Source organism: Cupressus sempervirens, chromosome 3 (genome assembly GCF_028749045.1).
Source record: "Cupressus sempervirens isolate cs-2001-9-10 chromosome 3, ASM2874904v1, whole genome shotgun sequence".
In the NCBI taxonomy this organism is placed as follows: Eukaryota; Viridiplantae; Streptophyta; class Pinopsida; order Cupressales; family Cupressaceae; genus Cupressus; species Cupressus sempervirens.
In genome coordinates, this window is record NC_143120.1 from 870,816,929 (window position 1) to 870,833,345 (window position 16,417).

Sequence of the window (16,417 nt, forward strand, 5' to 3'; positions counted from 1 at the left end):
ATATATCGTATTATTATATTGATAAGATATTATAAATAACTCATATTAATAATATATCATATTGGTTCATTAATTTATTATATTTATCATTCAATTCTAGTCTAGATAGAGGATATCATGTCTCATTACTGAATAAGTGCAGGAAGGAAGGAAAGTAGGGCAATCATGACTTCCGCCATCTACTATAGGACAATGACAACCTGAAATTAAAATCAATGCATGATTAGATACATTTATTCCTTAAGGCACACACGAAATTGCAGATAGCTATCTCAAATATCAATGCAAGTCCACACAATTACGAAATAAAATATAAAGCATGAAGGCAATCTAGTACAGATTAACAAAACTGCTGGAAGTAACTTACATTGTTCCAGCTTCATGTTTCAGGTCTTAATTATAAACAAATTCTCTCCAAGTTGAAACAAATATTGCTAGCAATACCTCAGTTTTGTTTTAAGAATTAAACAAGATCATATGTTTAATTAGTAGAAATCAACTAAGACTTCAAACAATTGTACATTCTGATACACAACTAAAATTCTGCTAAACATTTCAATGTTCTGAAGGAAGACTAAGCAGTACAGATCATTCGTCACAGCACTCAAGATGCCCAACTGAAACATCTCATTCTTTTTGGTTGATGTCAAAAAGGAAGCAGCTCTAATACGTGGACATTTCCTTGGACAGAAAGTAGAACTTTCAACTTAACAGATGAATTTAAATCACTTAGAATCCTTCAAAGATAGCATTGCTCTAAGAACTTGTGGACTTATTACACCAGACAAACCACCTTTCTCTGAAAGTGATAAATTTTTATCCTTCACGTAGCTTTGTAATTTTTTCACATCAAAGTCCAATTTCTCCTGATCTGCATCCACCAACCATGAAAAAGATATGATAGAACCTCTTGTGTTTCACTTGCAAGCAATAATACTAATTTCAATAGATACAGTTGAATACAAAACAGAAAGTGTTTTTGTAGCTAGATCATGAACTCTAGTAATATTTAAACATTCAAATTGAACAGTTCTAAGTTTCCCACATCAGATTCACAAGCATACTTTACTTTTTCTAAGCATTTATGAAGAGACGTTGTGGGGATATGTTAGCCAAGGGATGATCAGTGTTTTGGGGGTCCTAACATGAACCTTGGGAAAGAAACAATGGTAGCTTTCTATTGGTCATTAGAGTGTGTGACAGTAGACTTCTTAATAACCATCAACAATAGGACCAGGACAGTTGACCGCCCTAAGGTTGTTGTCAATAGAAGAATTGTTGGGGTGAGCTTGTGAATGAATACAATAGACTTATAGGGCAATGGAGAGGAAAAATTAAGACACAAGAATAAAATCTGTAGATTCATTATATATATATATATTGAAAGATAGAAAGGTTGTGCCATACTAAATACAAAGAATTTCTTTATAAGTATAATCAGACATGGAAGTTTCTTTATAAGTATTTCAAAGGATTGTGAAATTGATTCGGAGGTGTAACTATCTATTTATGCTTCTAATTTCTTTACGTTTTCACCATTCAGGGATTGCTACAACATTATTTAATATTAGGACATAATCACAAAGATTTGAAAAGTTCTCGTCAACATCATAGTAATACAATGGACTTATAGGCGAGGGAGAAGAAAAATTAAAACACAAGAATAAAATCTGTAGATTCATTATATATATATATATATATATATTGAAAGATAGAAAGGTTGTGCCATACTAAATACAAAGAATTTCCATGTAGCTATGAGTAAAATCAGACATGGAAGTTTCTTTATAAATATTTCAAAGGATTGCGAAATTGATTTGGAAGTGTAACTATCTATTTATGCTTCTGATTTCTTTAAGTTTTCACCATTCAGGAATTGCTGCAACGTTATTTAATATTAGGACATAATCACAAAGATTTGAAAATTTCTCATCAACATCATAGTAACATTTACATGTAACTCTTATTTTCTTAAAGCTATTGATTTTCAAACAAGTGTGAAAGCTTCTATTCTGATTTATTATTAAATCATTAATAATCTTCTTTTTCTGATTTATAATTAGATTATTAAATTATTAATTTATTAAAACTTATTTCTTGTAAATTATTTTTTTTCATATTCGTAATCATTGTTCATTTGACTCTTATGATCTTATTAAATTTTGAGATTTTATTTGCCAACATGCTTGTTCTTTTACTGCAGACCTATTGTATAAATCATTATGTGTTAATAAAGATTCTTCTAGCCTTGGAGACATATCTTGTTAGCATGAATGCTGATGGTATTCTTTTGGGGGAGTATCCTAAGCATTGGAGGGACTGTTTATGATTGACATGTCGCATTCATGACTACATTGATGTCAACATAGTATTGTTTCTGTGAAGACTGACAAAGTAGCAGACAAAGAACAAAGTCGTACGGACTGAGTATTGATGATCAGGTCAAGCGCAGTTAAGAATGTGTTCTACACTATATCCTAATAAAGTGGTTACCTACGCAAGGAGAAAGTCGAAGACATGCATAAGTTATTCAAGATTTACAAAAGATAGTAAGCAAATAGAGTATCTGATAAGTGGTTTCTAATGATTGATTTGTATCTCTTAACTGAGCTAGAGTTGTGATGAGTGCAATTAGACAGTGACAATAGACAACCTAATGATGACATCAGCGAGTGTGCAAGGTCTGAGATCACACGTGTCAAAAGTTGCAATGAGTGTGAGCCGACAGTGACTTGTAATTGTGAAAAGATATAAAGTTTTGTAATATCTTAATGAGGTCCTATTAATATTTAATTGGGCAAGCCTCAAGGCTGACTCAAGGAATCATTTTGAAGATATAGTATAAAGGATGTAAGAATTTTGCCTTAGGGCAAAATCACCCAAAATCAAAGAACTCAAGCACAAGCACAACAATAGACCAACAAGGTATGATCAAAATAAAAATATCCAAAATTGATTTATTGTCATTCAATGTTCAATACATACACACTGGGAGTGCCTGAATATAAAGGCCTCTGGAATGCTTCTAGAATGCCTAGGAGTCAACACACTGATAAGTCTTACAACCAAGCACATGTCCACCAAGAGTAGATTATCCTCCATTAAGCACAAGAGTAAGTGCGATAATGAGAGGATAAGCCTACAAAGGTGTAGCACGTAAAATTATGTTGTAGACATCATGTGCTTACTTAAGAGTGCAAATAATTGTGTTGTCAACATGACAAGTAAGTTAATTAAGCAAACTCCAACGTTGTAGACACCATGTGTTGAATTAAAGTTGCTTACTCCTGTGTTGTCAACAAGACAACTCATAAGAGTACGCAAACTCCTAAGTGTCAAACTAATAAATAATAAAATAATGTATTGACCTAAGTAAACTTAAGTAAAGTGTAATAAGTAAATACTTCTTTACACCAACACCCCCCCTTAAGTGCAACTTAGGGGAATGCACTTAAGCTTACGAAAGCTAGGATGAAATGCATAATGGGTCCCAGCTACTAGGGCATGTTACGTAACCATGTACAAAATGCAATGCAATCTCCCATAAAGTGGAGAAAAAGCGAAAACCTCATGGGAAAAACCCTCCCCCAAAAAGAGAGATGAAAAAGCAAGATGCATAGATGGATGGAGTAATCAAGACCCCCCATTACGACATACATCAAGTATATACAAAAGAGAAGTATGAGAAGGACAAAACCCAATGAGAGGAAAAAGTCCCCCCATAAAAGAGGAGACAAGGTAGTCCCCCCCCCCCCAAATGTAGAGTGTCAATCAATGATAGCTGCTCCAATGTAGAAGTTGATCCATGACTACTGAATAATGTTCCTCCCCTTTGGAAGAAACAATGGCAGAGATACAGGTGAGATGCTTCCCCTAGGTGTAGAAAGAATCTCGACGATGAATGGCACCTCTGAAACTTGCTCAACTCTCCCTGTGTCGATACTGGCTGTCGCCCCTTCCAACATTGCTAAAAAGAACATGTGCAGATCTAGCAAGGATGGATGTAGAACCTGTCCCAAAGAACCATGTGTCTCCTCAAATGATAAAGAGACATCCTGCAACTATTGTACATAAGGATCCACAATCATATCAAACTGTGAAGACTGATCATGTAGAGAATGGACAAGAGGGTCAGAGTGAGCCCTCGCAACAACTGGAGAAGGATCTTCTTCAGCAAAGAGAAGATATATATCATCAATGTTTGTCTCCCAAATCTACTATGTGTGACTCCACGAACAAAACTGAAATATCTATCAAGAAGTCAGTGGCTGGAACTAGAAGACAAGGTCTACCCTGTTGTGCTAAAGTACATGAACCTATCACTGTGGCAATGGATGAAATAGTCGCCCCAACAAAGAGAAGGCGAATGCCATCGATGATGTCTCCCACATCTTCAATGTGAGACTCCATGAACAACTCTGCAATGTCTAGGAGGAAGTCGTCTCATGAAGCTGAAGTAGGAAGACATGGTGGTTCCTGTTGCACCGAATCATAAGCATCTGTGGCTAGAATTGGATCAGTAGCAGCAACAGGAGTATCAGGAGGTGTAATCTCATTTGGAGAGGATGTAGCTACAACTAGAGATAAAAGATCTTTTGGGAATGGAGGAATGTGTGGATCTCCATACATCTCCCGAAGATAGATCCAAATATCATACAAATCAATTGACTTCATGTCATCAAGTGAATTTATAACCTCCATATCCATACGTAGAAAGAGTACATGACAAATGATTGAAACTGTGTCACCACTGTATGAAAGTCCTTTGACATATGGCAATGCATTATGCTCACTAAGTTAAGTGAGAACCAATTCACTCCATTGCTTATAGTTTTGTGTTGTCAAGGTAATTAAATCTTCCTCATCCATGATGTACTAATCAATGTACCCCCAAAATGCAAAAAAATGAATCACCCCCACTAATGAATGATTTGGGCACTTCATAAGTAGTGCGTGTACAATAGGCCACTTGTCAAAATGTACAAAGTAGACTTCTGATTTTGCTGTTTACACTACCTTTTGATAGTCAAATCTATCACTAAGCAGTAGTACTATAGCTCAGATGTACAACAATTTTGAAAAATAATCAAAGCAATATAATGCAGAAAAGGCAAGTTTGAAAGTGATATTTTTGTCCACACAACCCTATAATCTAATTGCAGATCTGGAAAGTAGACAAAAAATTAAGCACTTTCAAAAAAAAGGAACCTGAAAATGTGTCCAGATGAGCCCATACGGAGCATTTCAAGTTGTAAAATGTAGGATTAGACAGGTACAGTTGCCAAAAGACGCAATTTCTAACAAATTCGTGCACCAAAACCAAAAAAAAATAGCACTACTGAAAAGTTCAAGAAATTCTACCTAAAATCAAAAAAATTGCACCTAATTTGGAGTCCAGATGACTAAGTCATGGCCTCCCAAAGTCGGACTCTCAAATCAAAACTGAATCTAGAGAGGGGTTTGGGCAGCAAAACACTGGGTTAAATTTGATGGTCAAACGATCGTCGCAATAGTTCTATTTTGCCTAGAAATGACGGTCAGATGGCCGTCAAATTTAGCATAGTGACCCGTTGACATCAAAAAAAAAGACCCTGGGGTGACGTCAACGTGACGTGGCAGTATGGAAATGTAAGGATTTTGCCAAGTGTCACCATATGGATTATGCGTCAGTGCTGATATGGACACCTACGGAATGTTGATGTGGTTATCTGAGTTGGCAGTCCGGACTGGCTGTGTGCTTCACACGTGGACCAAGTCGAAAAACACGTGGACGCAATGTGATTGGGTTCGGTTGCCGAAGGGTGTTGCCAGAGATTGAGCAGCAACGGCTGAAATGACAAAAATGGTGTCGTATCATCAGAAAACTGCCTTGCCAGGGGCTAATGCTTGCCGGAATATTCGTTGTCAGTGGTTGTGAGCGAAGCCGGAAGATGCTTATGCGGTAGCTGGGAATCGTTGAATAACATCGTTGAACGGAAAATGCTATAAAGGTCGTCGACGGGGGCCAGAGGTTGTGATCTAATTGCCGGCAATGGAGGATATTAGTCCCACATCGATGGGATTCGAAAATACTACGATGTATAAACACAAAGCCCAACGGTGTGTTGGTAGTTGCTAGGTTCCAGCCTCGGTGTCCATCGAAAATTTGAAAGTGATCAGCCGGATGGCTATGAAGACCGGTGCCGAATTGATGGCCGATGCCGAAAAATTTGGAATTAAATTGCCTGTGATTAATGAGAATGGAATATGCCAAAAATTGAAGAATATTCCATCTGCGAGGGTCGGGGTTTCACTGCACGGTTCCTACAAAAAAAAATTCTCCGCAGGCCTAGTGGCCAAAAAAAAATTCGAAAATTTGCAGAGAAAAAATAAAATACCAATCTGAATTAAAATAAATTGCAAATCTAATAGATCATACCGTAATTGCAAATCAGGCCTTCGGGTGTCAATTTGCAAAAAATAATTGCCTCATATTCGACTATGGCCTAGAGTAGGTGAATTTATAGTCAAATTTCACCGATTCGACGTTCCGAACGCAATGGCGAGGTCCGCTTTGGCTCTAGATGCTCCCAATGACTGCAATACTCTCAATGTAGGTCGAGTTCCTTCAAGAGGTGAGGCAACAAGATGGTCTCAAATGGCTATGTGAAGAGAATCTCCCTCAGCTCTAATACGATGTAAGAGTTTGCCTTAGGAAAAAATCACCCAAGATCAAAGAACTCAAGCACAAGCACAACAGTAGACCAACAACGTATGATCAGAATAACAATATCCAAAATTGATTTATTGATTTTCAGTGTTCAGTTGATAGACACTAGGAGTGCCTAAATATAAAGGCCTCTGGAATGCTTCTAGAATGTCTAAGAGTCAACACACTGATAAGTCTTACAACCAAGCACATGTCCACCAGGAGTGGATTATCCTCCATTAAGCACAGGAGTAAGTGAGATGATGAGAGGATAAGCCTACAAAGGTGTAACAGGTAAAATTATGTTGTAGACATCATGTGCTTAATTAAGAGTGCAAATAACTGTGTTGACAACATGACAACTCAGTTAATTAAGCAAACTCCAGTGTTGTGGACACCATGTGCTGAATTAGAGTTGCTTACTCCTGTGTTGTCAACAAGACAACTCATAAAAGTACGCAAACTCCTAGGTGTCAAACTAATAAATAATAAAATAATACATTGACCTAAGTAAACTTAAGTGTAATAAGTAAATACTTATTTACACCAACAAAGGAAGGTGATTTTCCTTGTGATTAAAAGTCTGGTCGATGTATGAAATGCAAATTGTGCAAGTAATATGCAAAGTTTGTAAATGCGTGTAAGCAATCCAAGGGATTATTTGGATGCAAGATTTGTGATCTGGTATTGAGATCAGAAGAGGAAAAGTTTGGTCAAGAGGACATAGGAGCTGAAGTTATTTCATTTCTATTATTCTGCAAGGAATAATACAGAGACTAGTTGGACAATGAATTTGGTGGTCCTGCCCCTAAAGCTGTTTGGACAATGGGTCCATTTCCCTCTATAACTCCTAACACGATTGGCACAACTCCTAATAGGGACTCAAAGTCTCCTAACAGAGACAAATATGTACTAAATGTATTTCATTGGCTCCTAGCAAAGTTCATCCTCTAACAAGGAACTTTTATATTAGTACATTATTTTGTAGGCACCATCCCCACCGAGGTTTTCCCTCTGATCAAGGGTTTCCCTAGTTAACATATCTGGTGTTATTGTGTATGTATATCTTCTCATGGTTGATGATTATATTGTTCACATGCTTAAGGAGTAATAAGGTTGATATGTGTTTTAATAGTTGGATAACTCATTCACCCCTCCCCCCCTCAGTTATCTTGGTGTACTTTACTTTCTAACAATTCGTATCAGAGCATCAGGTCCTTGAAGAAAAAGATTAACAATTTGGGAGATCAATGGTGGATTAGTTCAGAAAAGGAAGTCCTAAATTTGATGGAGTTAGCCATGACAGTTGGAAGGAGAAGATGAAGACTCATTTGTTATGTATGAGTCCAGGGTATTGGTTAATGACAAAGATAACGAAGAAGTTTGTAGAAGAAAGTAAACTTGAGGAATGCAGTGAAGCTAAAAGAGATCTGTTTATGTGTAATATGCTTGCCAAAGAAGTGTTATTGTCAGCTCTTCCTGAGAATGAATACAGTAAGGTAAAACCATTAGAGACATCTCATGAAATTTGGATAGCCTTAGAATCTACTTTTGAAAGTGATAAGCATGCTAAAAAAGTCGGACTATAGAATTGAATATGTTTGTTTCAAGATGCTAAAATGATAGAAGATGAATCTGTGAGAAGCTATATTGGTACAATATCAGAAATTGTTGCAGAAATCAAGTTGTGTCAAGGATCCAAAGAAGAAGATGAGATTATATGGAAGATTTTGAAAACTTTGACACCACCGTTCAAACAAACAGCACAGATGGTTGAGCAAGTGATACCTTGTACTGAGAAGTTTAGCAGAGAAACTTTACTTGGAAGATTAGAAGCAACAAAAGTGAGCTTAAAGCAATCTGTAGAATTATCCAGAATGGAAACAACTTTTAGTGCATTGAGTGTTCGTTCTTCTTTATCAAGAAGTGCAAGCACCAGTAGAGACTATGCTAGTAGCAGCAGATCCAGATCTGAGGGGGATAGAAGAATTGAGCAAGGAATTTCCCTGCTTGTAAGAAGAGAACCAAATGGTAACAAAAATTGTAAGTGTTGGACTTGTAATGAATTTGGTCATTACACTTCTAAGTGTCCTAAAAGACAGAAAAAGTATAAAAACAATTTCATGTCTAGAAGACCTAGAGAATGTTTGTATGCAAATGAAGATGATGAGCCCAAGGAAAGAGTTCGGAGTGAAAGTGATAATGAATTAGCGATTTGTGGCTATAAAAGAAGAAAATTCCCAAAAAGAAATTAGAGAAGAAAAAGCCTTAGTTTCACAAGTTGAGAAGAAATTTGATTGGATCATAGACAATGGATGTTCACACCATATGATTGGAGATATGAATAAGTTTGTTAAATTTAGAAATCAAGATGGAGGAAATGTTAGAGTTGGTAACAATGCAGCGTGTCATATCACAGGAATAGGATCTATCACACTTGATGGAAAGAGTAACACTAGTGATATTTATTTTGTTGATGGAATAAAGCATATCCTGTTAAGTGTTGGACAGTTGGTTGATCAAGATTATCAGTTGCAATTCATAGAGACATGCATTATCAAAGATAAAGATGGTGAGTTGATTGGAACTGGTACAAGATCTAGAGGTAATGTGTTTCAATTGAACCCTACGGAGATGACTTGTTTGGTTGCAAAAATGGATAACACTTGGCTATGGCATAAAAGATTGTCATATAAATTTTGATAACATTGTGAAGGCTAGTGGTACATTTGTTGTCAGAGATTACCTAGAATCATGAAGCCTACTAATATTGTTTGCAAGGAATGTATTATGGCTAAGCAAAAGAAAGTTTCTTTTCCTAGCAAGAAGTTCAATACCACAGCAAAATTGGAGATTGTTCATATAGATTTGAGTGGTCCTACCAAAGAAAGAGGATTCTATGGTGAAAGGTACTTTATGATTTTTGTTGATGATTTCACTAGAATGATGTGGGTAGCATTTCTTAAAGAAAAGTCTAAAGCATTTGAAAAGTTCAAGTTGTTCAAGAATGGAGTTGAGAATAAATATGGTGTGAAGATAAGATGTTTGAGATAAGATAGAGGTGGAGAGTTTACTTCTAGAGAATTTAATATCTTTGTGAATAAAATGGTATTAAGAGATAGCTATCAGCACCTAAGACGCCTAAGCAAAATGGGATTGCTAAAAGAATAAATAGGTTTGTAACTAGAGCGGCAAGAGCAATGTTGTATCCAAGACATTTTGGTGAGAAGCGGTCAACACAGCATTATAAATCATGAGCAGAGTACAAATCAGAAAAAGGTACTAACAAGACTCCCTATGAATTATGGTTTGGACATGCACCTTCAGTAAAATATTTCAGAATTTTTTTGGAAATAAGTGTTACATAAATAGAGATGACGATATTGGTAAGTTTGATGCAAGAAGCGATGAAGGTATGTTCCTTGGTTATTCATTAAAAAGAAAAGTTTATAGATGTTTTATTCAAAGAACTAAGACAATTGTTGAGTGTGCAAATGTGAAAGTGGATGAAAAAATTGGAGTTAAAAGAAGGAATGTTGGATTATATTTTTGATAAAGAAGAAGATAATATTAAACTTGTTAGAGAAAATATTGAAGTTTTCTTTGAGACTAACAATGACTTGCAGAATGATGTTCGAATTGTTCAACATAGAGAAAAACAAAGATTTGAACCAAGAGAAGAAGTAAGAGTTGAAATAGCAACTCCCACATCGAACAAAAATTTGACAAAGAAGCTCCCTGAGAATCAAATTATTGGAAGCAAAGACAAAAGAGTTATGACAAGAAATAGAGTTCATGAGGAATTATGTTTGATTTCTCAAGTTGAACCAAAGAATGCAAATGAGGTATGCAAAGATGATCATTGGATTCAAGCAATGAAGGAAGAACCAGATCAGATTGTGAAGAATGAAACATGAGAATTGGTTCTTAGACCTAAAGACAAGAATGTTATAGGAACTAAATGGGTATTCAAAAATAAGATGAATGAATAAGGTGAAGTTGTGAGGAATAAAGCAAGATTGGTATTCGAAGGATATTCACAGCACGAAGGCATAGATTATGAAGAGACATTTGCCCGTGTTGCCAGACTTGAATCAGTAAGAATGTTCTTGGCTTATGCAGCAAGTAATAAGTTCAAAGTGTAGATAGATGTAAAGTCAGCATTTCTGAATGGAGAACTTGAAGAAGTCTACATTGAGCAACCTGAAGGATTTCCATCGACAGATTAAATAGATATGATATGCAGGTTAAAGAAAGCATTGTATGGTCTAAAGCAAGCACCTAGAACCTCGTATGCAAGATTGGACAAATATTTGGCAAAATTGGGATTTGCTAAAGGTACAATAGATAGTAACTTGAAAGAAATTGAAAATGGATTGTTGATCATTGTACTATTTGTTGATGACATAATATTTGGAGATAATGATGAAGCAAGTGACAAATGTGCTAATGAAATTAAGAATGAATTTGAGATGAGTATGATTTGTGAGATGAAATTTTTCTCAGGTCTATAGATTGTACAAAACAGTGATGATATTTTCTTATTACAAGCAAAGTATTTAAAAGACTTATTGAAAAGATTTGTCTTAGAAAGTTGCAAGTCTGTTGGTACACCTATAATAACTAGTCAAAAGTTATGTAGCAAAGATGAGACACCTACAGTTGAGCAAAACAAATATAGATCTATAATTGGAGGTTTGCAATATCTGACTCACACCAGATTAGATATAGCAAATGCAATGGGGATAGTAGCAAGATCTAAAGCTAATCCAAAGGAATCACATTATGTAGAAGTAAAAAGAATATTCAAATATTTAAAGGATACACCTGATTTTGGACTATGGTATGACAGATCAAGTGATTTTTGTTACATCCCAAATTTTGCCATAATTTTAAAATTGTTCGTAACTGTTGGATTTAACGAATTATTCTTTCATGATCATGTGAAATAGATATTTATATATGTTGTATTAACTGTTGATGAAATGGTCAATAACCTATAACTGTTATTAGATGATTAGCAGTTGTTTGATTTAAAATAACGATTACTATGTTTTTTTTATGAATTACTATGGAATTATTATTATAGCGAAAGTGTTTTCATGGGTGATTGCAAGAGAAGATGAAGAGAGGGGAAGCATGGCTAAGTGGGATCATCAGAATGGGATGTTCGCTTAGTTCAATCATCAAGATCGACAGGTGTGACCTTAAACTTCCTTGGAAGGGATACGATGACTTGACCACAGGATACATTATGGGACCTGCATGAGCTATTAAGAAAACAATATAGGAAAAACATAAAATAATCTAAATTAAAATATAAGAATACCTTAAGAGATTTTTTAATTAATTTTCATCATATTATTATAATAAATACTTACATACATCACATAAATATAAAAATGAAATGGCACCAATAAATTATAATAACGTAATTTAATGATGTCACTCCATTAATATACTTACGTGAATGTATATAAGAACATATTATAATAATAAATAAAAATTATAATCTTTTCAATTCCTCTTTTCAACTTTTCCTTCTCTTTTCAAATTGAACTAATAATTGGAATTCGAATGGATTCTTTGAAACTGATGGAAGCCAAGAAGCCACGGCTAGTATCTTTTTATATAAGTTGTAATAGAAGTCGGGCAACACAACTCCCAGCCCTACTATCTTTCTGCTATCAATTTCGTATGCATGCTTTATAACCAAGCCGAGTTTTCCAAGATATCACAATATATTACTTGTATCCGCCGTACCCTACAAATGTCGTATCTAGCTTGATCAAATTTGTGTGTTTCTCCTAAGTCGTGATAGGAGTCGGATCTCAGACCCCGGCCTTCCTTTCTACTACGTTTACCAATTAATCTGTCTGCTTAAGCTAAGTTGCATATTGTTTCTTCTTATTTCTGCCAGACCCCTACGAATATCCAAACCAAGCAATAATCGAAATCGGGTGATATAACTAAGCCGAGCAAGAGTTCTAGCTAAAGGAGAGAAGGGTGCCAAGTTCAAGTCAATTTTCATTCGCATACATATCAAGTTACGAATGTCTTCTCCACCAAAATAAATATTTTCATCTTATTTGTATGTAAGTCCGACTACAGTCAGCTAGGCATAGACAACAAATATTAGAACTGAGATCATTATATAATGCTTTGCTGATGGCCTCTTGTGAATTCCATAGAGTTTCCTTTTTTTATCTTTTTTGTATTCAACAACCATCATTAAGAAGTCGAATAGTTGTTGTAGGAGTCTAGGTGATGATTGTATGAACCATCACCATTAATTCAGATATCAATGGCATTAATCATGTTGTCTTATTCCATGTTATAAACAACATAATGCTCATAATTTTCTAACACCTAGGATTCATCAGCAATGAAGTCATGAAATGGTGAAGAGGTGTAAATAAAAAGGTCAGAATGTTCGTAATCTTTTAGGCACCTAGGATTCACCAACAATGAAGCCATGAAATGGTGAGGAGGTGGAATGAACCTGCAAGAAAATAAGAAAAAAATCAGATATGAATATCTTAAATAATGAAATACTTAATAGCTCATGCTTATCCTTGTAATGGAATCCATTGTCAAGTCGAGTGGTGGTGATCGGGTCAATGTACCCACCAAAAATCCTTGGCCAAGGTAGTTCTTAGGCATATGTGTCATCCAATGATCACTTGATTGTCTGTAACATCAATTATATAGGTATAACTGAATGGGCACTCAAAACACCCAATAGCTCAGATGACTAAACTAAAAAACATACCAAGCCCAATCCCGAGGCAGGGAAGGCCATTCTAATATGTTAGGATGTGTGAGGATAAGTATGGTCCGAGGTTGAGAGGTTAAGCCTATGTTAATGCTTCTCCTCTCACCAATGCCAAGGCTTGCACAACCAGATAAAAGATCCTTTGATAATATTTGTATGTTTTCAATCCTCTTGCTTCTTACTTGTTAATCGTTTATCGTGGATTACATATATGTTAGATAGTCATTTTTATTTCAATTAGAATAGTTGATTGTCACTTAAATTGAATAGGAATATGTATATATTCAATTAAGCATGATAACAGTTTAGGTAGATAGTCATTACTCTATTTTCAGCTGAACGTGGTTACAGTTACGAATGGTTAAATTGTTTACATTGAATACATTTATGTTTATTCTCATGATAGGTAGTCGTTATTCTATTATTTTCAGCTGACCATGAAATAACAGTTAGATTAGTTAATAATCAATACTGAATATTAATACAATTACCTTCTGTTATTGTTAAAAGAAGTCATTGTCATGTGAAATGGAATCAGTTACTTTTATGATGGTTGGGGGTTGTTAGTCTTAGATTTAGTTATGAAAATCCTTTTGTTACAATTTTACTTTGTGTTTATACTGATGCGGATTGGGCAGGCAATATGGATGACAGAAAGAGCACTGGCAGTGGAGCATTTTTCCTTGGAGGAAGATTGGTTTCTTGGCTAAGCAAGAAACATGATTGTATTTCGCAGAGTACAACAAAAGCAGAATATGTAGCAACAACAAACAATTGTAATCAAATCATGTGGATGAAGCAGATGTTGAAGGATATTGGGATAGAGTTTTCAGAACCTGTTATCATACATTGTGATAGCACAAGTACAGTAAGTATGTCTAAGAATCCTATGTTGCATTCTAAGACTAAGCATATATCCATTAAGTATCATATTTTGAGAGAGAAAGTTGCAGAGAAAGAGATCAAATTAGAGTATGTAAGTACGAAAGAGAAGATTGCAAATATCTTTACGAAGCCCTTGCCTAAAGATACATTTGATTATTTGCGAGATATGCTTGGGGTTATGCCCCTGCCTACTTCTGAATAGATGATGCAAAGAATGCATCAGTCCAATGGTACCAGAACACTATTGTTTATCGAGACTGAATGATGATGCTTCATGTATGGGGGAGTATCTATGATGAGCAGAATCATCAAGGACTCTTTATAGTTGGTATAGAATAGTGTCTTTGGACACTTGAGCTGATTAAAGACTTGAAACAGATGATTGACATAATGAAGCCTTTTTCATTGATGTCAATGGGGGAGAGATTGCATGAAAAACATCTCTTATGTATGTAAGGGGGAGAAGTGTTATAATGATGGAGAAAGATAGTAACAATGGGGGAGATGCACCAATGAGAGTGATTGATGTCAATGGAGAAAAGTTGTGAACAATTGATTTCAATCCATGTAAGTTGTTTCTATGTGATAGAGTGTGAACAACCAATGTTGGTCCTAAGAATGAGAAAGCACAAGATAGAGAATTGTTTCAATGAGTTTTAGATTTGGTTGATGAAGAGGATTTGAAAAGAATAGAATAGCAGCAGCAGTAGTAAAGCTTGATTTGGTATTCTTGGAACTTCGAAATTCTTCATCTACGTTGCCATCAATGCCAAAGGGGAGATTGTTAGCATGAATGCTGATGGTATTCCTTTGGAGGAGTATCCTAAGTATTGGAGAGATTGTTTATGATTGACATGTTGCACTCATGACTATGTTTGTCATTGATGTCAACATAGTATTGTTTCTGCGAAGATTGGCAGAGTAGCAGATAGAGAACGAGGTTGTACGGACTAAGTGTTAATGATCAAGTCAAGCGCAGTGAAGGATGTGTTCTACACTGTATCCTGATAAAGTGGTTAAGTGCGCATGGAGAAAGTCGAAAACATGGAGAAGTTATTCAAGATTTACAGAAGACAGTAAGCAAATAGAGTATCTAATAAGTGGTTTCTAATGATTGATTTGTATCTCTTAACTGAGATAGAGTCATGATGAGCGCAGTTAGACAGTGATAGTAGACAGCCTAATGATGACACAACGAGTGTGCAAGGTCCGAGATCGCACATGTGAAAAGTTGCAAAGAGTGTGAGCCAACAGTGACTTGTAATTGTGAAAAGATGTAAAGCTATGTAATATCTTAATGAGGTCCTATTATAATTAATTGGGAAAGCCTCAAGGCTGACTCAAGGAATTATTTTAAGGATATGGTATAAAGCGAGATAATTTCCTTGTGATGAAAAGTGTGATTGATGTATGAAGTGTGAATTGTTCAAGTAATATGCGAAGTTTGTAAATGTGTAAGCGATCCAAGCGATTATTTGGATGCAAGATTTGTGATCTAGTATTGAGATCTAAAAAGGATAACTTCGATCAAGAGAACAAAGGAGCTGAAGTTATTTCATTTCTATTATTCTGCAACAAATAATACAGAGACCGGTTGGATAATGAGTTTAGTGGTCTTGAATCGTTGTTCGGACAGTGGGTTCATCTGCCTTCTACAACTCCTAACAAGGTTGGAATCTCCTAACAGGGATTCAAAGTCTCCTAACAGGGACTGATATGTACTGAATGTATTTCATTGGCTCCTAACAAAATCCATCCTCTAACAAAGAACTTTTATATTAGTACATCATTTTGTGGGTACCATCCCCACCAAAGTTTTCCCTTTGATCAAGGGTTTCCTTAGTTAACATATCCGATGTTATTGTGTATGTATATCTTCTTATGGTTGCTGATTATATTGTTCACATGCTTAAGGACTAATAAGGTTGATAAGTGTTTTAATAGTTGGATAACTAATTCACCCCCCACCCCTTCAGTTATCTTGGTGGATTTTACTTTCTAGCATATCTAGCCTTGGAGGCATTTAGAAGACTTTGGATAACATGACAGGGTAGATAATATAAGATAAA

At 35.5% G+C, this 16,417-nt stretch overlaps 1 protein-coding gene across 9 annotated transcripts in view; it reads right to left on the reverse strand.

The window, feature by feature from the left end:
* Window positions 1-340: 340 nt before the first annotated feature.
* Window positions 341-16,417, reverse strand: part of LOC149569560 (uncharacterized) — a 57,001-nt gene continuing 40,924 nt past the window's right edge. For 8 of the 9 annotated variants that reach the window (XR_016362768.1, XR_016362766.1, XR_016362770.1 and 5 more), the window contains one exon: window positions 737-871. Coding sequence is in view for 1 of the 9 variants with exons in the window: in XM_089822234.1 (XP_089678360.1) it covers window positions 726-871 (146 nt within the window). In the remaining 8 variants the exon portion in view is untranslated. Of the gene's footprint in view, window positions 872-16,417 lie in introns of all 9 variants that reach the window. The other variant, XM_089822234.1, reaches the window with a different exon arrangement.